This window comes from Schistosoma mansoni (assembly GCF_000237925.1).
Source record: "Schistosoma mansoni, WGS project CABG00000000 data, chromosome 4 unplaced supercontig 0032, strain Puerto Rico, whole genome shotgun sequence".
Classification (NCBI taxonomy): domain Eukaryota; kingdom Metazoa; phylum Platyhelminthes; class Trematoda; order Strigeidida; family Schistosomatidae; genus Schistosoma; species Schistosoma mansoni.
The window spans coordinates 62,839-88,473 of record NW_017386017.1 but is presented as its reverse complement, the minus strand read 5'-3'; the positions used below and the strand labels follow the sequence as shown (position 1 = coordinate 88,473).

The 25,635-nt window shown below is 33.6% G+C and overlaps 1 protein-coding gene and 2 non-coding genes across 3 annotated transcripts in view; all 3 read left to right on the top strand.

Moving 5' to 3' along the window:
• Positions 1-24,700, top strand: part of Smp_126760 (hypothetical protein) — a gene marked incomplete at both ends in the record, with an annotated part of 54,909 nt that extends 30,209 nt beyond the window's left edge. Inside the window, 9 exons of the mRNA XM_018791097.1 lie at positions 626-1,741; positions 3,855-4,453; positions 5,564-6,897; positions 12,303-12,982; positions 15,928-16,048; positions 16,631-16,691; positions 20,266-20,421; positions 21,082-21,861; positions 24,281-24,700. Coding sequence (XP_018645618.1) covers positions 626-1,741; positions 3,855-4,453; positions 5,564-6,897; positions 12,303-12,982; positions 15,928-16,048; positions 16,631-16,691; positions 20,266-20,421; positions 21,082-21,861; positions 24,281-24,700 — 5,267 coding nt within the window. The remainder of the gene's footprint in view (positions 1-625; positions 1,742-3,854; positions 4,454-5,563; positions 6,898-12,302; positions 12,983-15,927; positions 16,049-16,630; positions 16,692-20,265; positions 20,422-21,081; positions 21,862-24,280) is intronic.
• On the top strand, positions 15,047-15,113 carry Smp_tRNA_01765_Gln_TTG.1.1. Its single transcript has one exon. It is a non-coding gene (tRNA).
• On the top strand, positions 15,205-15,275 carry Smp_tRNA_01954_His_GTG.1.1. Its single transcript has one exon. It is a non-coding gene (tRNA).
• Positions 24,701-25,635: the final 935 nt, after the last annotated feature.

The window sequence follows — 25,635 nt, the reverse complement described above, 5'->3', positions numbered from 1 at the left end:
ATATCCATCTTCAAGTAATAATCTGTCTGGTTATCTTTTTAAACAATATTCAAATATATAGTTACATACTCTAGGTTACTAACATAAGACGCTCCAAACTGATTCACGTGTAAGTTTTGATGAACTGACTAGATTTAAACTGTTGCGTTATATTTAACCACTAGTTACATTAGTTTGTAGTACTACTTTAAGTACACGTAAATTATGAAAATCTCCAACTCAATGTCCAAAGTTTGTACATTCAGTTTCTCTCGGGCCTTAAGTACACTCTTCCTAGGAATATTTAACTGTAGAGCTTAATGTTTTTTACTTATTCTCCTAGCTGAAATATCCGTGATTTAAACTATCTTCAAATATCGAATTTAATCTTAAAAAGAAAATGTAAGTTTGGTCTCTATTACCAAAGAATTGTTTTTTAACCCGTTGATTTTCACTGACACATATTCACGTAAGTCATTCCATTTTTTTATACGAACGTTGCTAATCTCGGGTTCTTTCTTCAAAATTTCTTCTCACTTCTTATATTGGGATCTAACCATTTTACATTTTCTCTTTATACATAATTCTATTTATCTCATAACCTCGTAAATTTAATTGATGTTTTTCATTTGATTATACCCTTTAGATGGTTCTTACGTTTATCATTATCGCGCAGAGCCTAGGCTTCTTTCTCTACTATATATTCTACCAGGGTTTATTTGTGCAATACCACCGGAAAATTTAGTTGATCCAACTATCTATCAAGAATTTATTGAACCATTAATTATCCTACTTGGTAAATTATGTTATTTATCAACAGGATGTCTCGTCAAACCAGATTGGAGTCATTTTACTTCTCTGAAGGATATGAATTTAACGTATAACAAACTTGTAAATGCATGTCCTGCCTTGTCTGAAGCGTCAGCAAGTTTTCTAGCTATGTTATTGCATCGTTTAACAAGTTACAGTATTGATTTACGTCGTTTCAATTTGCTAGACAATATTGTCAGTGTAGATAAACAACAACAACTTAATAAAGCTGATTCATATATTTCATCCCCTTGGTGGAGCCCATTTGTCAACTTAAAATCCATTGTTAATTATTGTTACAATCATAAGAATCGGAAACACCACAGTTTTTGGTTCAAACCGACAAAAATGACAACTTCTTTAGCTCGACAATTAGTTAGAACATTTTTACATCCCATCATGAAAGAATTAGAAAGAATTCATGAGAATTTAACCTCGTTATTACATACTACCACTACTAATGATCATAGTGCTGTTAACGGAATAAACTACATTGAACAACGGAACCGGTTCACGTCGTTAACAATCTGGATGAATCACTTAATGAATAGTTTATCTGATGCTTTAGCACCTCGTATAAAAAACCTTAGTGTGAACGAAATACGTGTTGGAGAAAATTTTATGCCATGGCATGGCCTATCTAACCTCATCGATCCGCATGAAGTTTACAACGTAATTTCAATCGACGATTTACAATCATCTTCCGTATCCGATTGGGATATTGCTTATTTTTATATGAGTAGTAAAAATGATGTAGGTGAAGAATTACGTGAGACAGCACTTAAAATCGGTTTAAAACTATTGGATGTGATTTCACAATTGATGAAAGAAACTGATGATAATTTGATAGCGTGCCATGACAGGAATAATGGTGATGAGATTGTCGATAATGTTTGTGATAATTTGAGTGGTAGTTTTGGCGATATATGTGTTTCAGAGAAATCAAATGACTGTAAGTATTTCGATTGTCTTAACTTTTTATGGTATGATGAATCCCCCTGATTTGTATAAACATAATTTATGTTAGTTCATTTTAGTGAAGACTATATAACAACAAAAAAAGATGTTCCACCTAACATTAGAAGTATCATTCCAATTCATCACCTGTGGGCGAAAACGAGGATAGAATGAAAATAATTATTGAATCATCAGTTAGGTTGTGAACGTGGGTACAAGGAATCAGATTCATTAACATAGTTTATGACATTCTAGGTTTTGTAATGTAAAATATGAATTGCGCAACACTGGCAAACTAAGTAATATTCAGGTTTAGTCTAATGTGTATCGAATAGGTCTTTTGTCAGTCAATGGGACATGAGCTTCTGTACATGTGTATTTTTCGGAAAAAAGATTTGATTTTTGATCCTATCGATTAAAATGTTTTCTGATAGTGTTTCTCGATAAAAGTGCCAACGAGCATTCATTTTGCATCAATAAAAAATGTTTATTTGAATACGTGAGGTCATATCTAAGTTTGTGACGAGTTATCTTTTAAAGTGAATGCACCAAGTCTCGTTTATAAATATGGTTCACCACACTTATTTTCCAATTCAACGTTATTATAAACTTGCTATGTTCACTTGATGTCTTCTGGATTCATCTTCTTTACAAAGGTCTTTTCATTAACATGAAATGCACTGACAACGTTATCCTACTACCTTAAAAAAAGTAGGAAAATATAAAGTCTTATGAATATCTTAAGTGACTTGTGATATGCCCCCAAATGCCCTGGTACGGCCGAGAGTGGGGAGAGTACGCTCTCCCTCTCCAAATGTTCTCTCATGGCCACGCGAATATATAGCCTCTGCCAGGGAAGTCCTACTCCACTGCCTTCTCGTGGCATTACTGTTGTTTACGAAATTGAGAAGACGAAAAGCGAATGTCCGGCGCTTTAACCGGGTTGGTGGACATGGCAAGTTCACCTAGGGGAGTTATAAAACCCTGATTCCAAACCAATGGTGCACATGGGCTCCAGTATCCTGAAGGAACAAATGGAGTATGAACCAATTGTTGGTCACCGTCTGCCATGAGACTGCATCTCCCCACGATGCTCCACTGCCTTGTGAATCAATCAGACCTTTAGGTCGAAGGCTCGGGGTGTGGCCTTCTAAGAAAACCACCTGCTTCAGTTTGGGCACCTGGGCAGTATCACAGCCCTCACACAAATCGAATGAGATTTGTATGGCGCATATGTATCTGGTACTTCCTTGTACCAATATTTATGTGTTTAAATAAATAAATAATAAAATAGTATATTTTAGGGTATAAATACGTTTACCATATTGGTTGATTGCATATGTCGGTAGAAGATATGGTCGCGACACTTATTTAGGAGATCCATTCATCTGTGGAGACCTCAAATCGATTTTATATATTATTAACTCATTCTAAAATCATGAGTCAATTGAAGCTAGACTACCAGGGAAAACCTGGAAGCACTGGACGACCGTTTCGTCCTATTATGGGACTCCTCAGCAGTGCGCATCCACGATCCCGCACTCGCGAGATTCGAAACCAGGACCTACCAGTCTCGCGCCAGAGCCCTTAACCGATAGACCACTGAGCCGGCATCCGATGGTGTTAATTTCTAACTTCAACCAATCCACGATTTTGAGAAACTGTTCATCAATTGTCTTGAGTTAGTTGATATCTCTGCAACAGACTTGGTAGAACTCCACTGGTCACTGCTTCCCACTAGAACTCAACGAAATATCTCTTGAAATCAGTCACTAGTGAGCATATGATTATAGATCAGAAGGGGTTTTGTGGAGAATTTAGTATTTTCATAGTTGAAATCATGAGTCAATTGAAGCTAGACCACCATGGAAAACCTGAAAGCACTGGACGGCCGTTTCGTGAAAATACTAAATTCTCCACAAAACTCCTTCTGGTCTATCATTCTAAAATGTCAAAATTGTTCATTTTATTTTAGCTCAATTAGAACATACTTCTAGAAACTTAGAATAACCTTTAAATGTACTTTAAATTTGACTATCTAAAATCACTTTGTAGATGTTATAAAGACGTTTTATGTTGTATTTATACTCATTGTTTTTTTTTCTAAGGTAATTCTACTACTAAATCCATCTGGTTACTATTCAATAATGTTCAAATTTGCAATCTAATAGAATTTACTCATCAAGCTCTATTTAATTTACCTATGGAAGAGCATAGACCATATCTTTTACAAATTATACGTGGTCCACAAGGTCTATTATCTATTGATTTAGGCGCTCGTAATTGTTTACATTTACCAGAACAACAAATTTCACGTCAAACTGATTCTGAGAAATTATGTATACCTAGTATAAATTCTTTAATAGGAACTTATTGTTCTACAACAACACCTTCATTGTTGAATCAAGATGAATCGAATGAAAATTTACAAATGTATTCTGGTTGTACCATTATCACTTATATTGCACGTATCCATCATCGTTTTTCCATATTAAAGTTAAATCATTTACGTAAACATTTAATGCTTACAGTCAAAAGTTCCGCTGGTAAATTAATATCACGTTCTATCGCCTGTTCTACCATAATACAACCATCACTAGAAATTGTGAAATTTACAGATATTTTAAGTATTTTGGCAACATCTCCACGTCGATCAGATATTCGACAACTAGCTAATTTTTTTCTTAATGCACAGTTAATTAAATTTGTTCCTTCGGTAATTAATTAAATATTTTTTCTTAATAAATTTCGGTGCTTGATATTTGAATATTAAGTTGTGAATAATGTTATATTGTTCTTTTGTAGAATCATTTGTGTCTTGGATATTGTTGAGTTCTCCATATTACATGGTGTGATTGGGAATCCATCTGAGCTGTAAATCTTTTCCATCGTCTTAGTCATTAATATGAATTTGTTAAGATAGTGAGTTTCATTTCCACGAAAAGGGTATTTTTTTTTACCAAGACAGTCATTTGAACTCAACATACATCATGGCACAAATGTTTCTCGGTCCACGTTCCTATACCATATGAAATAATTTTGAGGCTCACGGTTTAGTTGCTGGTACAGAATCAACACATTTGTTCCACCATTACCGACCACGAGTAATATCAGACCTGGTCTCCATCTACTGATCACAATTATCACATCCATACCAACTAAGTAGTCCACACCTACCAACACAACCTAGACTATGTTTTGGTTTAGATGTTTCCAACTCTCTTACATATTAGTTCTCCATCAGCTAGTATTGTGCGCATAGATAGGAGGTATTTGGTCGCGCATATATTTAGACCATCTTAACCAACGAAAATTTATCACCTTCACATCGTACTCTTCACTAACCTTAACAACGCTCGCTCGGTTGTTTCACCATACATGAAAAATGTTTCAAAGATATATATGATCAAATACTAGTCACCGGTAGATGTTATATACTTCCAGAGATCACGTTTCACAGTCACAAAGAACTTAGCTGTTTAGCACATTCAACCTTTAATAGGACAATGAATATGTTTTCTAAACTGTATGGGATATTTGTGCGTGCATCAAATCATCATGCTTTAAACAAATTATTTAAGATATATCTCGCATTAAAACTGAAATGATGGAGTCCTGTCACCTGAAATCTCCAACTAGGTACCACTATTTGTCGAAATCTAAATCTCTTACGACTATATATAGTGACTTTAGTCATTTCACAGTATTAGAGTACGATCACCATCCAAGATCATTTTGTGAACACTTAAGTTTAACATTTCTGCTTGTTTTACTATTTCTTTTTGAATACTCAATTCGTTTTTTCTTAATTTTGTAGATTGGTACAAGAGTAGTAGAATCATTGGTTAATCGCTTAAATAATATAACCTCAGATATAAAATTTCTAATGTCCTCGCCTCATTCATCATCATCTTTTCTATCATTATGTTCCTCAACATCTTCAGTTGTTTCATCTTCTCCTGTATTGTCTTCATGTTCTATTGGTTCGTTAGAAGGAAAACAAAAACTTATACATCATCGACGAATGTCTACAATTGTTGCATTGAAACAAATATATGCACGTCATCATTGGAATCGAGAATATGATGAATTATTTCGATTAAATCCACTTTTATTCGTACAATTTTGTACTAGCCTTATAAAACAACTAATCAATTATCAAGAAGAAAAATCCATTTGGTTTAAACATTTCGAAATAACCAATGATAATAATGGTGATTCAATAAACAAACCTTATCATCATCATCACCATCAACAACAACATCAATTGAAACTATTACAAACAAATCGTGATCATTTAGAACACTTAATAAAACAAATTTTACATTCATTTAAACAATTGCCCATAGATTTTAATGTATATCTTTCATTCAATTGTGAAAATAATCAAATTCCATCTACTAGTTGGTTAAGCAAAGTTTATTCTGAAGTTAATCGTTGTTTAGATGTATTTCAATGTTCATTTGATGTTAAAACATTGAAAAATTCAAATATTATGAATATATTATTTCAGAACCGTAGTACAGCTGTTGCACTGTTCAATCGTAGTATTTCTGATTATATTATTCGTATACACTCAAATGATTATCAACAGTTAAATTCACTAGTGAACGGTTCCATGAATCCAGAAAGTACAACAACTGATAATAGTGCTAATAATCATAATGATGGTTCTAGTACAAGTTGGTCATTAACTGTAACATTGTTAGAGATATTACGTTATCCTGTTAGTCCACCATTTGTACCTGTATGGAGATTAGATAACTGTTATATACACCCACCTATTTTGACTCCTCCATCTTTAAAATTTATTCAAATCGCTTTAAAATTAATGGTTAGTGAACAGACTGAAGTGGCATTCACTGCATGTAGGTGTATTTCAGAATTGATTTTCAGTCTAATTGGTTTTTATCGTATTCCATCACGTAAATGTATTAATCCCATACAAATATGTCAAGATAAAATGATCACCAACACCATTGATTTGTCAATTTTGCCAAACCATCATCATCCTAATATTAATTCACCGATTGTAGCTGGACCTCGTCCAGATAATTTGTGGTTATTATTTAATGAAAATGCTAAAATTTTACGATCAGATAAAGCATATGCATCCCATCATCACGTTGAATCTATAAATTGTGGTTTCATGTAAGTAGTTATCGATCAAACTATGCTTATGTTCAATTGACCTTATCAAGTCCAAGTTTTTTATTATTTTATTAAATGTTCCATAAAACTGGTGACATGTATAGCATTAAGTGCTTTGTAGCTTACCACTATTATTCCCTCGTACACAGATTATAACTAGCGCTTCTGATACGGTAAAATACTCGTATCTTTGATTTTTCTACATACTAGATACAACCTCCATATACAATTTTTCTCTTTCGTAGCTAATCCGAAAAACCAAATAAGAATAATCAAATAGAGAATTCCTATGTGTTAAAAAAAATTCGGATTTACAGAAAGAAAATGGCAGAATTAGATGTGTTAGAAACTTTTTCATAATTTCAAATATTCCCAACCGTTGTATGTTATGATTATCTTTCAAACCAACACGCTTTAGGTTGCTTAACATTTTGTTGTACTATTCCGTTCCATGCAACGAAGTTTAGATTCAATTTCATCAGGATCACAGGTTGGCATACTTCTCTATGCTTAACGTATCTCTCCATAATTAAAGTAAGTCCAGAAACAAGGATGACAGAAGCTTACATTGAATTAATAATATTTCTCCCAGTGGTTTTGTTATTCAGGTTTTCGGAAGAAATGTCACTAAGGTTTCAATCTATAGAAACTGCACATCACGTGATTCTTTTATCTACTTACCCGTATATATGTATGTAGTCATATGTTTGTGCTACACAATATAATCATCTGATTTTCATTAAGAACGAGTAACAGGTGCTTTTTAAAATTATTTACTTTCATGTTTTTTTAATTGTGGCACACAGTTTTTTACTCGACTTTTCACGCATCATATCCACTAGACGGTCGCATTTTACCCTTTTTTTCAATTAATAGTACTAATCGCTTGTCGGTATTTTTCAGTGAGTACTTTAGGGAAAATAAACATCCAACTTGTGCTTTAAATATCGACTCACTGAACATTATTGCTATTTTCTTTTATTGAACATTGCAACGTTTCTATTGTATAACCCTCGTTATGTACTATATTTCAAACTAGAATAAATTATCTGTTGCGCTACTCGGTTCATACCTCTGTGTCCAATAAGAGAAATCAATTCTTGGAAGAATGTAAATGTATCTTACAGTATGAGTTGTTGAGCTAGAGCTTTTTTTTCAGATTGTATTCAAACACATAAAATCCGAATAGATCTGTCCATGTTTTCTAGTATGTGATATACAAAATCATTTATGGAGAACATTTATCGTTGTATCATCTGTTCACACCTTTCCATTTGATATATTGTCTAAATAATTCCATGAAGATATTTAACTATTGATGGAATATTTATTATTAATCTTAATATACCCATTGAACCATGATATAATTAATTCAATATATTAATTATCAGAAGCGGTTTTCTGGAGATTTAGTATGAAAATACTAATCATATGCTCACTAGTGACTGACTTCAAGAAGTACATCCAGGAGTTCTAGTGAGAAGCAGTGACCAGTGGAGTTCAAACCACGTCTGTTGTGAGATAAGAACTCACTGAAGACAATTGGTTAACGGTTGCTCAACTTCGTGGATCAGTTGAAGTTAGACATTAACACCGTTGGATGCCGGGCGGCTCAGTGGTCTATCGATTAAGGGCTCTGGCTCGAGACTGGTAGGTCCTGGTTTCGAATCTCGCGAGTGCGGGATCGTGGATGCGTACTTCTGAGGAGTCCCATAATAGGACGAAACGGTCGTCCAATGTTTCCAGGTTTTCGATGGTGGTCTAGCTTCAATTTACTCACGCTTTCAACTATAATTCAATATAATTATCGTCATCTAGTTGATTTGTGAATCTGTATAGTATTTAATAGGTAAAATAATAAACAGAGGGAGTATAAGTGTTATTAACCGGATACTTAAAATTACGAGCATGTTATTTAAATGATAGTCGAAAATTGTAAATGAGATCTTTTTATAATAATAATAATAATAGTAAAGATAAATAACAAACATTTTCATGAACATAAATGCAAAATGTGATAAACCTGAAACCATCGTAAAGACATATCTTTATTGGACTGTTGTCTTTGAACTAAACCATCTGCAGTATAAAGTAAGTCTAGACATCGATCTCTCAGTATATTCGACTGAATCTTATAGACAGTGTTGAAGTATGAATTTGAGACTAAATTTAATAATTCTCCCATCAGAGATCACTTAAGATTTTCCAGAAAACTATTTGACTAAATAGTTCTTCGAATATTTGTCCACTTCTCTTTGATTTTCATGAAGCATTATTTACACTCGCTAACGTTACCTGATGTACATAAATACGGATTTTCCTCCTATCCTAATATACATTTTGTACAAAAAATATCACTTCACATTTCTCTTTATCGTATGCTCTTTTAGTTGTTCAGTCTCATAAACGGTAAGTGTCTGCAGGATGGTTTCTGCTGACTCCGTTTTTGCCGTACCTAGCATCTTTTTTATCAAATAAACTAGTATGTTTGTTATGAATGGATAAAAATTTTAAAATTTCATATATATATGCATATGCATATTAACATGTAATTAGTCTTATTTGTAGAAATTATAGTATATCTAACTATTAACAAGCACCTTAGTTCAACTGTGCTTACTATGTGAGCTGACAGTCGTTTAATGCTTTGGTCACTATGGTTTTTTTATGCTGTGTTCATCACACTCTTTGGTATTTATAAAATAAGAGTACTGATAAATATTCGATATTCATATCTATTGTTGAACGCTGTACATTTGATAGGTTGTATAATCATTAATATATATATATATATATATATAAACATATTACGAAAAATATGTCAGGCTTTAGTGATACACGTTTTCTAACATCAGGGAGTTCATGAGCTAATGCGATCATTCCCTATTATTATCTATAGTAGATATTCTTAACATGTCAATCAATTGATCTCATTGTTCAAAGCTTACGTGTTTCATGTAAATCCTGGAAATTTTCGATTTACTATCAGAATGAACCGTTATACTATATTTTGAGACGTCCTCAAACTAGATCATAACACCACAATTGATTGGTCACTGGGTGGCGATCAATGTCATGCGTGTCAAGTCCGTCTTAGTGCTGACACGCATGACATTGATCGCTCAGTGGTAACGTCTCTGACTGTGAAGCTGAGTGACACGGGATCGAATCCATCAGGGAGCACCAGTTCCCTCAAGATTACAGGTACACCTTACTGACGAGTGCCAAGTAGCACGAAACCCGGGTCCAGGGTTTCCTGTTGACCAACTCCCCAACCACCATCTTAGGTCGTAACATCTTTTACTTGATTCTTGTATAAACTTTAACTCCAACTTTGTATGGATAATTTATGACATTAACATCAATATAAACATAAGTTATAGTAAACGTCAAGCATTATCCACTAGACCAAAGATCCACTATCCAACCTGAAGATATGATTGAAGTTATTCAACTACCTTTAAAATATATAAAATGTATTACTAGTATTATTAAACAAAGATCTCTTCTTGTATATTCTCTCTTCATCATATGTATATGTATCCCTAAAATTAATCAGGTTTTATTAGCTTCTTAATGTATTAGTTATTTGCTTACACTCACATGTTGTTGAGAAAATGATCTCTACTATATCAATGCATTCATTATATCCTCTAATCCATTATAATAGTTCATTTAATTGTTTTCATTGTGTAAATTTTTTTTTGTTTTTTTTAAAAAAATAGAGGAAAAAAAAATTTTTTAGCTTTTAATTTCCATATTAAATATGACAGTTAAAAATATTGGGTTTATTTGTATTATTCATTTACTCAAAATTTTTATTTTATTTTCTCTAAGGTGTGTGTGTGCTTTTATGTTTATCCCAGTGAATAATATAAAAAGGATTCTATGTTGTTTTGTTATTATTACCTTTCGAATTTTCCGTGCACATGCCTAAATTTCAGTTTGTGAGCAACCATATAACCAACTTACATTAGTTAAGATATAAATACAGCTAACTATCTGGTAAATTTCGACTTATTGATTTCTTCCCACTGCTGAGGAGTCCCACAATAGGACGAAACGGCCGTCCAGTGCTTTCAGGTTTTCCATGGTAGTTTAGCTTCAATTGACTTATGATTTCAACTATATATAAGAAATTAATACTGTCAAAGTATGGAGATATTGAAAGTTTTGTTTCATTTCATATTATATCACATTATTACGTCAACACACTTAGAATAAGAAAGTCAATGAAATGAGAGGAACTTATGAAATCAATAGTGGTGTGTATTTGATAACTCTAAATGAAATCAAATGAGTTTATATAAATTACCTTACTAGATAATAACTGTCTTCAAATGGATATAACATGTCCGTGACCTGTGAAGTCAACTCAATTCAAGATGTGATAAATGTTCATCGATAATATTTTTGTATATTTATCATGTTACATCACCCAAATGCCCTGGCACGGCTGAGGGTGGGGAAAGTCAGCTCTCCCCCCCCCAAATGCTCTCACATGGCCACGCAAATATATAGCCTCTGACAGTGAAGTCCTACTCACTAACTTCTTGCACCACGGGTGTTGTTTACGAAACTGAGAGGACGAAAAGCGAATGTCCGGCGCTTTAATCGGGTTGGTGGACATGGCGAGTTCACCTAGGGGAGTTATAAAACCCTGATTCCAAACCAATGGTGCACATGGGCTCCAGTATCCTGAAGGAACGGATGGCGTATGAATCAATCGTTGGTCACCGACTACCATGAGACTGCATCTCTTCACGATGCTTCACTGCCTTGTGGATCAGACATTTAGGTCAAAGGCTCGGGGTGTGACCCCTTAAGAAAACCACTTGCTTCAGTTTGGGCACCTGGGCAGTATCACAGCCCTCACACAAATCAAATGAGATTTGTGAGGCGCATATTTATCTGGTGCTTTCTTGTACCAATATTTATGTGTCTAAATAAATAAACCAACTGACTGAAATTATATAAAGTGAACTTTTGGTTTTTGACGTGTTAGCCTAAAGGCACCTTCCTAGCCGCGAGATGTTCAAGGCCTTCGGTTCGACCTTGTTTCGAATTGTGAGTACATGTTTTTCTGATGAAGTTGCACTTTTTGATCTTGGTGTTTTACTCGTAAAGTTTTAATTATATTTACGATTATTTCAATCGATAGGTCACCATATTACAATATAGCGCTAACCTCGAACCACTAACACAACTCATTTGGATTCTCTTTGTATACCGTCTAATCTAATCACATGTTTTTTCATTCATTTATTCTCTTCTTTTTTACTGTGAACATTCACGCCGTTCCCCTCTATCGTCGCTCAGTTATTACCCTACTCATTTATATATCTACGATCCAAATGTTGTTCTACCTTATCCAACATTTGATAAAAATGGAAAATTAATTACAGAAAACCATTGAATCAAATTAATTCTACTAATTTAACTACTACTGTGACTATTTCAAATGGTAATTCAAACAACATTGCCTCATCTAAACAATCATCATGGTTATCTCATTTCATCATTGATGATGAAGAAAATGATAATAGACAACAGGCTGCTTGTTTATTAGCGAAAAAATTATGCAGTTCTTTGAATGAAACACGTGAATTTTGGACATCATTAGCTAAACAATTACTATATATACACAGATCTCATTTTAATAGACAAGAATACTATACATTTACAATACATTATTTAGTTAGATCATGTTTATTGGCTTTTGGTCCGAAAAATATGTTGGAACATTTAGAATATTTTATGAAAACCTTACTTATTACATTACCTAATTCTAAATTACCATTGGATGGGAAAGCCGAGTTTATTGGTTTCTATTGGATACAAGTTGTGCTGAGTGATATCGTCATTGTTAGTTCATTATGGTCACGTCAGTGGAAATACTATTTTTGGGGTTGTTTCATACCGAGAATATTATGTTGGTCAGAAATTTGTTCATTAAATGTATCAGTTAATGATTTGGCTCAATCGGTTGATGAAAAATTACATCCAGCTGTGAGACATGTTCAATGGACAATACCAAACTATGCTGGAAGATTCGCTGGAGGAAGAGACGATGATGATATTGCAGGTTAGAATATTTTTTAAATGTATAAGTAGCAACCTTTCAGATCCGTCCAATGCATACTCTAGTAGTCATGAGTGAACTAGCACCCAAGTCAGAAAATAATACTTTATTGTATTGAAATTATAATTGAGTACAACACAATGTCCAAAGCAATAATCAATATGTGCAAACATCACAGTTCCTTTTTAGGATATTGTTTCCCGACTCATTAACCTTGGTGCATTTAAGTTTCAAGGTATTTGGGTGTGGAGTGGAATTGAAAGATGCATGCTTACCGTAGTGCTTTATCCAAGTATTTCCATATACTGTTAATTTCTCCAGCATCTTACTAGGAGGAGAATCATGTTACGAGTTAGAACAAAAAAATAAGATTTCAACACTTCGAAAATTATTTTGTGAGGAATTAGTGTGTATACGTCCGACGCATACTTATTCAACAGTTGGTTCATGGTATTTTAATATTTATCCTACTTGTAAGCTTTCATTGAACCGATTAATTGTTACTATATCTTTTTCCATTCACAAGCCACGGTTAACAAAAGGAACTCATGGTGTCATTGAAAAAGCATTGTAAATTAAAAAAACTTTTATTTTATATGGAGCAATTGCTTTTTCATGTATTTATTAACTTCGTCAGGGTAAATATCATTAGAAAGTAGTATGCGAAATACACAACACTTACTACAGCTCCTCATGATTATTAAATTTTCAGCCGACAAGTTTTTAGACTTGTTTTTTGTTCACCTTAATGATTGTTAAATCTATTTGTTGCCTACTATTCTTGTGCAACACATATCACTCATTAGTAATACGTAGTTTGGGTTATGGGCCACCATTTTCACGTCTCAAACATGGTATTTTAACGTTTAAATCTGTTTCTGAGAAATGATAGAGAAGATTTGTAGCTCAAATGGATGATTTAAATGGAGTTTCGTTCTTTGGGATGGATGGTTTTGTCATGGAACTTTCATTGTTCTTCTGACCAACATCATCGGAACAAACTTCAGGTAGAAGTGAAGTGTTCGAATTTCTCCACATATGACTCACAGCTTGTCCTGCAGACCTCGGTCTTGATTGGTTATTATTGTCTTTTAACTTGTTATCGTTTACTTCTTTATTTTGGTTGTATATCCTATTGATTTGATTTTTGGTCCTATATTTGTTCGTAATTTTTCTAACTAGTTGATAAATTGAATCGATTTCAATGTGTTTTTGATTGCTGATTGATCTGGGTGCCAAGCTTCTGAAAATTCTCTTTTGCTTTTAGTACTTCCTATATCCAAATTCTCAACATTTTACCAGTAGAATGTGTGTCCACGTGCATTGATATGAGCGCAAGATATTTTATAGCGTTTGACTGCTAAGTGATGTTCGTGCAGGCGATGATGAATTGGACGTCCACTTTGTTTGATGTAGTGTTTTTCGAAGTTGGAACAATCTATTTTTTAGATTGTGCTTTTGGCAGGATATTCGTCACCTGAATTCTTCAAAATTCTATGTTTTTTAATTCCAGGTGTTTACATAATTTTATATGACAGTACCGTCCTTTTAGATAATTCTCCTTCTACGAATACTAAGTTTTTACATATCACTCGGTTTTAATATATTCAGATCTTGGCCAGTAGCGGAATCCAAGAAGTCCGTGTCATCCTATGTAAGACTCGTAAGTTAGTGCACCTTCATCCCGTTGTTAGTGTTCTCATTGAGACTCAAGTTTAGTGCGTATTGCCTTCAACATCAATACATGAATTGTAAAATAATCGCAAATAATCATTAAGGTGTTTAACGGATTTAATGTTTATTAGTAAGAGTTTGTATTATTCCCGTCTTAATATTCAGTCTTGAATATAACTTGATTGTTGAGTTATAATCCTCGAATGGTTTCTGTAAGTATTTTAAGGAGGGTATACAATTTATAGTTTCTTTAAATGTTACTCAATATGTAGGCGACGTTTCCTGACTTAAACTTTTAAATAAGGCAGTAACCCAGTGGTTTTTCTAGAGAGTTATGCAAATATACACCTAAACAAAATTAGTTTGAATCTTTATGATATTCTGTATAGGACTCAGTAGCTGAGTGGATAACGCGATGGTGTTTGAAGCGAAAGGTACTGGGTTCGAGTCCCAGAGTGAACACCAACTCTGAGGTGCAGGTACATCCAACTGACGAGTGCCAGATGGGACGAAACGCGCGTCCTGGATTCCACTACTAGCCACTATTCTATTCGCTGAGGTCTAGTGGTTAGGACATTGCGTTGTGGCCGCACTAACGCAGATTCGTATCCTGGCGGCGACATTACATGCTCCCAAATGCCCTGGTACGGCCGAGAGTGGGGAGAGTCAGTTCCCATTCTCGATATGCTCTCACACGGCCACGCGAACATACAGCCTCTGACAGGGAAGTCCTACTCCACTGCCTTCTCGTGGCATTACTGTTGTTTACGAAATTGAGAAGACGAAAAGCGAATGTTCGGCGCTTTAACCGGGTTGGTGGACATGGCGAGTTCACCTAGGGGAGTTATAAAACCCTGATTCCAAACCAATGGTGCACATGGGCTCCAGTATCCTGAAGGAACAAATGGAGTATGAACCAATTGTTGGTCACCGTCTGCCATGAGACTGCATCTCTCACGATGCTCCACTGCCTTGTGGATCAGACCTTTAGGTCGAAGGCTCGGGGTGTGGCCCCCTAAGAAAACCACCTGCTTCAGTTTGGGCAACTGAGCAGTATCGTAGCCCTCACACAAATCAAATGAGATTTGTGAGGCGCATATTTATCTGGTGCTTTCTTGTACCAATATTTATGTGTTCAAATAATAAAATAATAATCTGTATTTAAGGAAAATACGTAGTATGATTTAATGACAGGTTGAACTTTTTGTGTTTTTTTTTCCAATTTTCTAACATTTGTTATTGTTTCTTTTGCTCCTTTTTGATTTTCTTCGTAGGTGATTTTAAAACTTATTCAGAAGATATAAACTCAAATCATAATCTTTGTGATAAAACATTATTATCTACCAATGTTAAACAATCATTAGCTGGTGGACCATTTCATCGTATTTATTTCATGTATGATTATATTATTAATTGTGTTACACTCATTCATAATTTAGATGTCCATTGTTTACATCCATTATGGGATTGGGCTATACAAGGATTAATTGACTCTTATAAAAATGATAATAATAATAATAATCCACAAATGAATCCATCATCATTTTGTCAACATACTATTAATAAAGATCATGGAATAACTTCTATTGAAGATAGTTGTCCATCGTGTATATTAATGCAACATTTACCATTAGTACACCGTCGAGTATTCTATGAAAGATTATGTTATAAATTTGCATTTTCATTAGGTTGGATTGGTATACCACTATACAAACGATTATTTATTTATCAAGAATGTTATTCAACTATGAATAATTCTACTCTATGGTATACACAAGCATGTAATAACTCTGTATGGTTAAGAGATTTATCAGCTAGTAATGCTATTTATCGTGTATTAACTGTTAATAATTTAATTTGTTATAATAATAAAAATAATTTAAATATAATTATATATAAATTAAAACAAACTGAATTAAAATGTTTATCCAATCAATTGTCTATAAAGGATACTTTGAATTATCAATTATTTATAAGAAATGTGTTTAAAATTGATAATCCGTTCGAATTGCTTGGTGGTGAGTTTTTATTGAAGTCGGTAAGTGAAGTATGCGGTTGTCTATAGTGTTCTGTATTCCTTTTTACTTTTTGTTTTATTTATATTTTGGAAGAAGTCCCAAATAAATAGATAGAGTGAAATAGAATCTCTCATTAAGCACTAACAGTTGTAAGTGTTTTTATTTTATTTTATTTAAACACATAAATATTGGTACAAAAAGCATCAGATACATATGCGCCTCACAAATCTCATTTGATTTGTGTGAGGGCTGTGATACTGCCCAGGTGCCCAAACTGAAGCATATGGTTTTCTTAGGGGGCCACACCCCGAGCCTTCGACCTGAAGGCCTAGTCCACAAGGCAGTGGAGCATCGTAAGGAGATGCATTCCCATGGTAGCCGGTGACCAACTATTGATTCATACACCATCCGTTCCTTCAGGATACTGGAGCCCATGTGCACCATTGGTTTGGAATCAGGGTTTTCCAACTCCCCTAGGTGGACTATCCGTGTCCACCAACCCGGTTAAAGCGCCAGACATTCGCTTTTCGTCCTCTCAGTTTCGTAAACAACACCCGTGGTGCGAGAAGGCAGTTAGTAGGACTTCCCTGTCAGAGGCTGTATGTTCGCGTGGCCATGTGAGAGCATATCGAGAATGGGAACTGACTCTTTCCACTCTCGGCATTTGGAGGCTAAACATTGTGATGGAGGTGGGATGTTACACACAGTAGAGTTAGCTTAAGAGGAAATCGATAACGAACAAGGCAGAGATATATAAGAACTTTTGTCTAAATTAGAGCAAATAGTTTCACAGTATTTGGGCGCCGAGTTGATGTAAGACATTAAATAGGAAGAAGAATATTTGTGTAAAATCTCAGCGAATGAATTTGAAGTAAATCCAACGTTTCACCTGGCAATCTGGTTCAAGCTTTTTCAAGGAAATATAATCAAACATCAAAAATTGTCGAATATAAATAGGTACATGGTTCTCCAGTTCATTGTATACTGAATAGATCATCCAATCAGCGTTAAAAATGTCTAAACTAGTTATATGTATTAGTGTATAAGAGACTTGTGATGTGAAATGAAATGTGTTAAGATAACATATTGTAACATATGGATTGGATGACCTATTCAGTGTACAATGAAACGAAGAACCATTTACCTATTTATATTCGATAATTTCTGATGTTTGATTATATTTCCTTGAAAAAGCTTGAACCAGATTGCCAGGTGAAACGTTGGATTTACTTCAAATTCACTTCGCTGAGATTTTACAAATATATTATCTCTATTTAATGAACAAGGCAGAGAGTTTACATTTCCTCACACTACTCAGATTTTGATTCAAAATCAATTCTCATGACGTGTGTGTAGCAAGTAAAGTTGACTAAGCATATATAACAACAACCACGTTATTCAACAAATTTTATCCACCTTATCGACTTATTCTCCGCTTCAAACTAATGTTATTTTAAGCACGATATCACTTTTCTTAGTGGATCTGTCATACCAAAATACTAGTTTGAAAATGTCTGTAGTCACTTATCCTCACTTAATAGGAAACTGTTGTTTGTATAGAGGTTAATTTCTATAAAGTCAGATGAACAAAGTTTTACCTTCGGTAGCTTATTGATGAAAAACTGAATAAATATGTGACTAGTAGATAGCTTTGACGTAAGCACTTTAAATGATTGCTTGTCTTAAACCTTGTTTTGATCATGAATATAAGAGTAAATAACCTTCGTTAGTATGATCAACTTGTTATTAATAATAAACACATCAAATCGTAATGTATATGGTATTACGTAATAAATAGTGATCACTGTGTATACTAAACAGAAATAATCTTCTATTCACCTAGTCGCAACTAACCTAGATACATAACTCTGTGTATGATATGCTTGAGCTAAGTCGATTTTCTCGGTAAAGAACGAAGGCCAATGACACGAGAGGCTAATCTAATCCGTTTCCCAGGCCCCGCTAACTAGAGGAAGAAGTCCAAGGCGAAGTAGGGGGAATATATATTCCGTAAGCAGCCGAGTACAAGCAAGTCATAAGGGAAAAAACTCAAACGTATATATACAGCGATTATTTGTCCTTGAGCAGCACTACTCAAAGATACAACGGACCAATAGCATTTAAGATATTTTACACGTGGGAAATACGACTTGAAGGTGAAAAGAATGCCTTTGGCGCGAAAACAAGGAAATTCAAATTTTCAAAATAAAATTACAAAATTAAGCCATTTACCAAGTAAGTTCTGGGGATTGGACATCCGCAACAGTGTACGAGTACATTTGCCATATTCTTAGAAATCAGGAGAAAATTTAACGTACTAAAACTTTTAAAATCCAATTGTCGAAGATGTTTTTTTTTTCAAACAATGTACATAAGGGATACACTATAGTGAAATTTGGTCGGTGTGATGATGATATTGATTCAATATTGTGCTATATTTAATTATAAAATAGTGACATTTAAAAGTTATTTTTGCAATTTTGAACATCTGTAACATCCTTTATGATGATAAATTCCTCGCAATGATAGAAACCAGGTGGATTATTCTCATTTGGAACTAGCTCAGAGATGTTACTGTTATAGAGAATACGTATAATGATTTATATTGAAGATAGTTTTTAAAATTTTTGAATAAGACTGACTTATTGATGGAATGGAGTGATACAATCTTGTTGAGTGATAATTCCTCACATGGTCTGGTTATCGACTAAAACCTCAAAATGAATTGAGATCACTAGTTAAAGGAAACCTTTTTTATTGAACAAAATATTAATTGGAAGTCAGTTGATTTATGAGCGGTTAGAAGAAACTGGCTTCGTTGATTACTTATGTACCAATGGAGCTGAGATCTAACTATCAGATTTGATTTTTGTGTAGTATATCTGTTATAACTTGTGACTGCGTGCGTGCCTTGTTTGATATATGAACGTGATATGACCGCCAATAAGAGAAGAGCGAATTATCGATCACCCTATTATACACAAAAGTCATGTGATCAGTCTTGAGTACTACTCGGTCCTGCTATCTGCCTACCCTAGCCACTTAAGTCCAGAACACCAATAACAGCCTCTGCAATATGAATCATTATTCACAAACATTCTGGGTTTATATACCAATCAAACAGACCACATCGTACCATAAAATAGAAAATGACATTTGTACAATTTTTGGCCAAATGTGGTTGTGAATAGGGGGAAAGTAATCAATAGAATGATGATAACTCAAGAATCGTATAATAATAGTTCAAAGGTCAAAATAAAGCTAATGATACAACAATTATACAGTAGGAAATATACATGTTACATTGGTCCATAAATAGTCCTCAAAAGTTACCATTCACAATTCTCTTCGGGATATAACACCTCCCCTTTTTTGAGAGATCCGGAGTTGATATCCAGATTTTAAATTTCCCGAATTTATCCTCCCCCACGAAACAGTGTTGGATCCTCATATACCCAAGTTACCAATAATGTGACATACGGAACGCCTGATTTATGTAAAATACCAAGATTAACTATATTTCCTAAGCGAAATAAGTTTCCATGGTCAGATAGATCCCATAATTTTTTTACTGTTTTCTTGCCTTGTCTACAGTTCCTACCATTACTTGTTCGTGATACATTAAATGTTTTACGATTAAAAAGAAAAAAATTGTCAGAATCAAGCTTAATGTTGTCGGTAGCACCACCTGAACAAATTAATTCTAACATTATTCAAGAAATTTACAAAAATATGGCAAGTTCACTTTTTGTCATTACTATTATTAATTTTTGCATGTCCTAGCTGTTTTGTTTCTTATACTTCAGTTTTGATTGAGTTAGCTATTGATCATTGGATACTGAACTTAGGGAGAATGTACTCAAGTACGAAATAGATGTTTGTATATTCAGCTTTGAGCAACATTTACTGTGTGGTATAATGACTACTCCGAAGTACGGTTGGAATGGGTTTAAAACCTAAAATTCAATAATTGATAGTCGATTCCCCTAAACACTGAGCTAGGCTACCTCTCTCTAAACATTAGATTCCATATAAAATTCAGTAGAAAATCATAAGATTCAAAATATTCTTAAAGATTTTTAATTACTATTGTTTGTAATATTCAAACAAACAATACTAAGTGAATTTCAACTTCTCCTCATTGCACAAGCAAGTGGCTATCAGGACTCAGTGTCCGAGTGGATGACGCGATGGCGTTTAAAGCGAAAGGTACTGGGTTCGAGCCCCAGAATGAACATCAACTCTGAGATGCAGGTACATCCAGCTGACGAGTCCCAAACAGGACGAAACGCGCGTCAAACTGGATTCTACTGCTAGCCACTATCCATCTTTACTTACCATGTTTGTAATATTGTTTATATTGAAATAATATTAAAAGATAGTTTGTTTTTTTCTATTCTTTTTTTATAGAACACCATTGAAGCTACAACAAACAACGATACTAGTAATAATAACAATGTAATCCATGATAATTATCGTCTGGCTGAAATTATTGTATTATCTAATCGTTTGTATTGTTTATTTTCATGTTTAAGAGTTATGTTAAACTACAGTTGTCCTACATTTATCCCATCATCATCATTAATAATCAGTGAAGAGAATTCCATCGAAATGAATAAACATCAATATTCATTTTTAAGTCGTACAGATATCTGTTGTTTACTGGCACCAATGATAGCTGATATCTGTTCAATTGGTAATTCATATGATTACTTTACAACTGCATTAAATATGAAAATCTTTCATAATAATTCTTCTTTATCAAAGAAACAAATTTATGCCAAACTAGACGATGATAAAAATGATGGTTTAATTTGTGCAATCTCTTCTTACTTAATCTACTTATCTGCATTGCCCCTTTCAGGGCAAGGTCAATCTGATGTCAATAATGTTTTGTCATTCATTGAACAATTTTTACAATGTTTCTTACAGCATACATCATGGCGTACACGTGCGATAGGATTATTATTGTTAAGAAATCTTGTAGTATTTAATTTAGCAGCATTTTATACTCCTAAATGTAATTTATCAACAGAGAATGCTTCTACTACTACTTCTACAGCCTTGGATAGTTCTGTGAATAAACGATTAAGAAGTACTTTATGGAAGTGTCTAAATGATTCTTTGATTGAAGTTAGTCAAGTCGCTATGTTTGTCCTGGCTATATTTATTGAAGTTGGTGTGATTAAGGTAAGGGAAATACAGGGTTTATTTTTGTTACTTTTTTGTTTGCTCAAAACATACTACTGTAAAATTTGTATCGAACCAAGTTAAATGAAAAGCTTAAATTCACTTGTAACACCAGATGACGATTGAGACAAATTGACGTAACGGGTATCTATGGCTCTCCGCTTTTTCTTGGTTCTCCGGATGACCTCAGTACACAATAAAAGTTATCTTCGATTTGTAGGAAATCTCTATAAATTTAACCATTTAGTGGGTAATTATATGCTCATTTGTGATTGAATAAGTTCAAGAGATTGGATTCCCCTAAATTCTAGCAGTACCTTGTTACGTGTAAAATTAATTAAGCCAACATTGGGGCAGTCATATATTTTGACCATATATATTATTTCTTGAGACGCTAATCAATCTCATTTGCCGGGTTCGCCAACCAAAACTCTACCCTGCATACGCTATTTCGCCTATAGCCTGGCATCCTTAGCCTTAACCAATGATATGTTCTGATCAATCCAGTCAACTTTAAGCTGACATAAGCTTTGCTCTTACGGATCCCACTATGTGTATGCCCTTTTTTATCTCTAGCCTTGAGTACACAAAGGAAGTATTTAGCCAAGCTTCTATTATTATTATATTTCATTCACCCAGCATCTATCTCAAACACTAATGGTTGATATACAGACATTTTTGACTACATCATTCCATAAAATAGAAAATCACAGTCATACACAGAAAGGTCAAAAGTAGCAGTGAAACCAGGGAAGTTGTAATTAACTGACCAGCTATAAATTAGGAGTGATAAGACGTATAGTAATTGTAAATAAATAAGTAATTACCCAGTAAAAATATAGGCAATAATTGTCCCAAAATTTCTTACTTCTCCGTTACTCATTCCGTTATAACTCATTTGTAAAATTTGATGTCGAGGTCCACATATTTTTCGTGTATCAACGTCTGAAAAAAAGTCTGATACATAGAAGTTATATATACTACCATCGTTGAACTGGCTCAATCAAAGTTAGTGTCAAACGTCCAGGTTTCCATAGTTCACTAGTTTAGTTTCTGACAAGAAAAAGAAATCAACAGTTTTCATGATGTGTTTTATGGAAGTTGTTAGCTGGAGAGTCGTTTTATTTGCAACTGTACTGTATAATCAAATAGTAGGATGTTGATGACAATTTTTCAAAGTACAAAACATTACGTGTATGTGTGTTTTTTTTCTCCAGAACTATATTGTGATACATGCTGTTTTGTTCAATATTGTTACTAATTAATATTGTATTATGTAATTTTACATTTCTTTCTTTTGTTACGCAACTACACATATGGTAATCCATTCTTATTGTCAGTATTGATTAGTGTTTTTAAACATGAAAAAGAATCAAGAAATAGTTTTGTGAAAACCTATTCTTTAATTGTCACGTTTCATATACCAAATATATCGCTCAGTAATTGGAGCATGGTAATAAAAACTGTCTCATCATTAGTTTCTTCCATTTGGGCTCGTTTTTCGGTGTATAGTGTTGACTATTATTTATTTGTCTTCTGTTTCAAACTCATTCCTATCTACTGTCTCAGTTTCTAATTCTTTGGTTTATTAGCTGAGTGGTAACATTAACCCTTACTCAAAAAATGTTGCTCAAAACCGAATACATAAATTTGTACTTCGTAAATGAGCTATTGTAAGGAGTTGCACCATCATAATTCTGAACTACGATTTTATTTTCACACTATGTTTCTGTAACTTAATAACCTAACCTGTAATTATCTCTTGTTCTATTTATCTTTTTGTCGACTTATTTTTAAACTCATTGGTATTCACCACTCCGTCTATAATTGTCTATTAAAGAATTGGTTTTGCACCACTAAATGTTCCTTATGATAAATTCTTATAGCGGGCACGAGATCTTTATCCATTCGATTCCGCTTTATCAAATGATTCAGGAAGTATTTTCAGTCAGTCAGCTACAACGTAGAACCAGGCACATTTATGCATCGGCCCAAGTTGCCATACCTCGTTAACACAACAAGATAAACACCGGATTCATAGAAGTAGTTAATTTAGTGGTGGTTGTATATAAGGATATAGTATATGAAGGAAGACAGATATGAAGCAATTTTAATCTCAAGGTTTAGGAGAAGATAAAGAGTGTATACACCTACGCCATTGTGATCGATTGTGAGCCATGTCACCTAGAGTCTCCAACCATTGGTTACGATAGTCACGCGGACCCCAACCAAGTAATGTGCGTCTGCCAACATGGCTCAGATTAGAAGTTAATGACTTCAAGGAATGATTCCATGTTTTGGTTTGGCCGCCCCTAACGGGAAGTATTTTATGTTTGATTATATTCATAATTAAAAAATGTGGTTATTATATGAAGGTCTATACAATTTTGTTATTTTTTCTATATCATGTTTTCTCAAGTATGATAAGAAATGGATTATTCAACTGATAAAACAAATCAATCAACCCCTTCCAAATCAGACAGTTATGCTTATCAACCCTAACAATGATAGTACCAATAATCAACCAACTAGTTTTTCAGACAATAATAATCATAATGAATATTCCATTGCTTTACGTAATCGTTATGCATCCATTTTAGCTTTATGCTCATTTGTTCATGGAAATCCACATAAAACTCCTGATTACTTACCGTCGATTATTTCAGAACTTGCTGATCATTTACATGATTCACAATCCATTAAAAAAATTATTTCATCAACTCTATCATCTTATTCACGTACTCATCAAGAGGTATGGCATGAACAGTCATTGAAATTTACACCAGAACAATTAGATAATTATAGATTTGTCATTTCAGAAGCTTCTTATTATGTTTAATTATGAAATGATTACATTGTATTTTGAACAATGAAGCAGGTATGTTTGTATTGTGGAGTAAACTTTTCTGTTTTTATCTTCATTATTATTTCTCTACATTAAATGTAAAACACTAATGTTATGTAAAGAGTCTATACGAAATATGTACAACATTGATTCCTTTGTGTCTTCCTTTTTATTCGTCTTTTACTGACTGTAATTTTGTTATTAATGATTAGATCCAATATATATTGATTGTATCAGTTCCGTCTGTGATTGATTGATTGATTAATTTTGTTTTTAACTTTCTAATGGAATAAATGATTGTAGACATTGTAGACCTTTGCTTAGGTTTGTTTTTTGGCAATAGATTTAAGTCATTCGATTAATGATGTAGACTATTTGTTGATTAACTGTCAAACTTTCATTAATTGTAACAGTTAATGGTATCTAGTTAATCATTTCTTAGTAACAAAGTTTTAATTTGTGGGATTTAACTTTGAGTCATTTATTTTATAATCATACCTGGTAACTTAAATGAACGCAATTGTTTACATTGTCAATAAAGATATCGTATCTATTTGATATGCAAAGCTTAATACATGTACTAAGTTTTATATTATTAAAAAATGATACTTTATTGTACGTTATGTCTATTTTATACTGAAATTGACTCGGTTTGTAAGAATCTTGTTCGTTGTTTTTTTTATCAAGAGGAAAATCGCACAATATTGGTAGAAAACTAAATACCAATTGCATTTATTTACGAATAATTCATACAATTAAGGTGGCTCATACGAATATGGATTTTGAGATCGAGAAGATATTTTTCTACTTTTTTTCTGAATCATCAGCGTTACATAGCTTGAATGATAATCCCTTTTCATTGCAGATGCATAAAGAACCTCCTATAGTGAGTAGTGATCGATATTTATTCAGAATTACAGGACTATTGT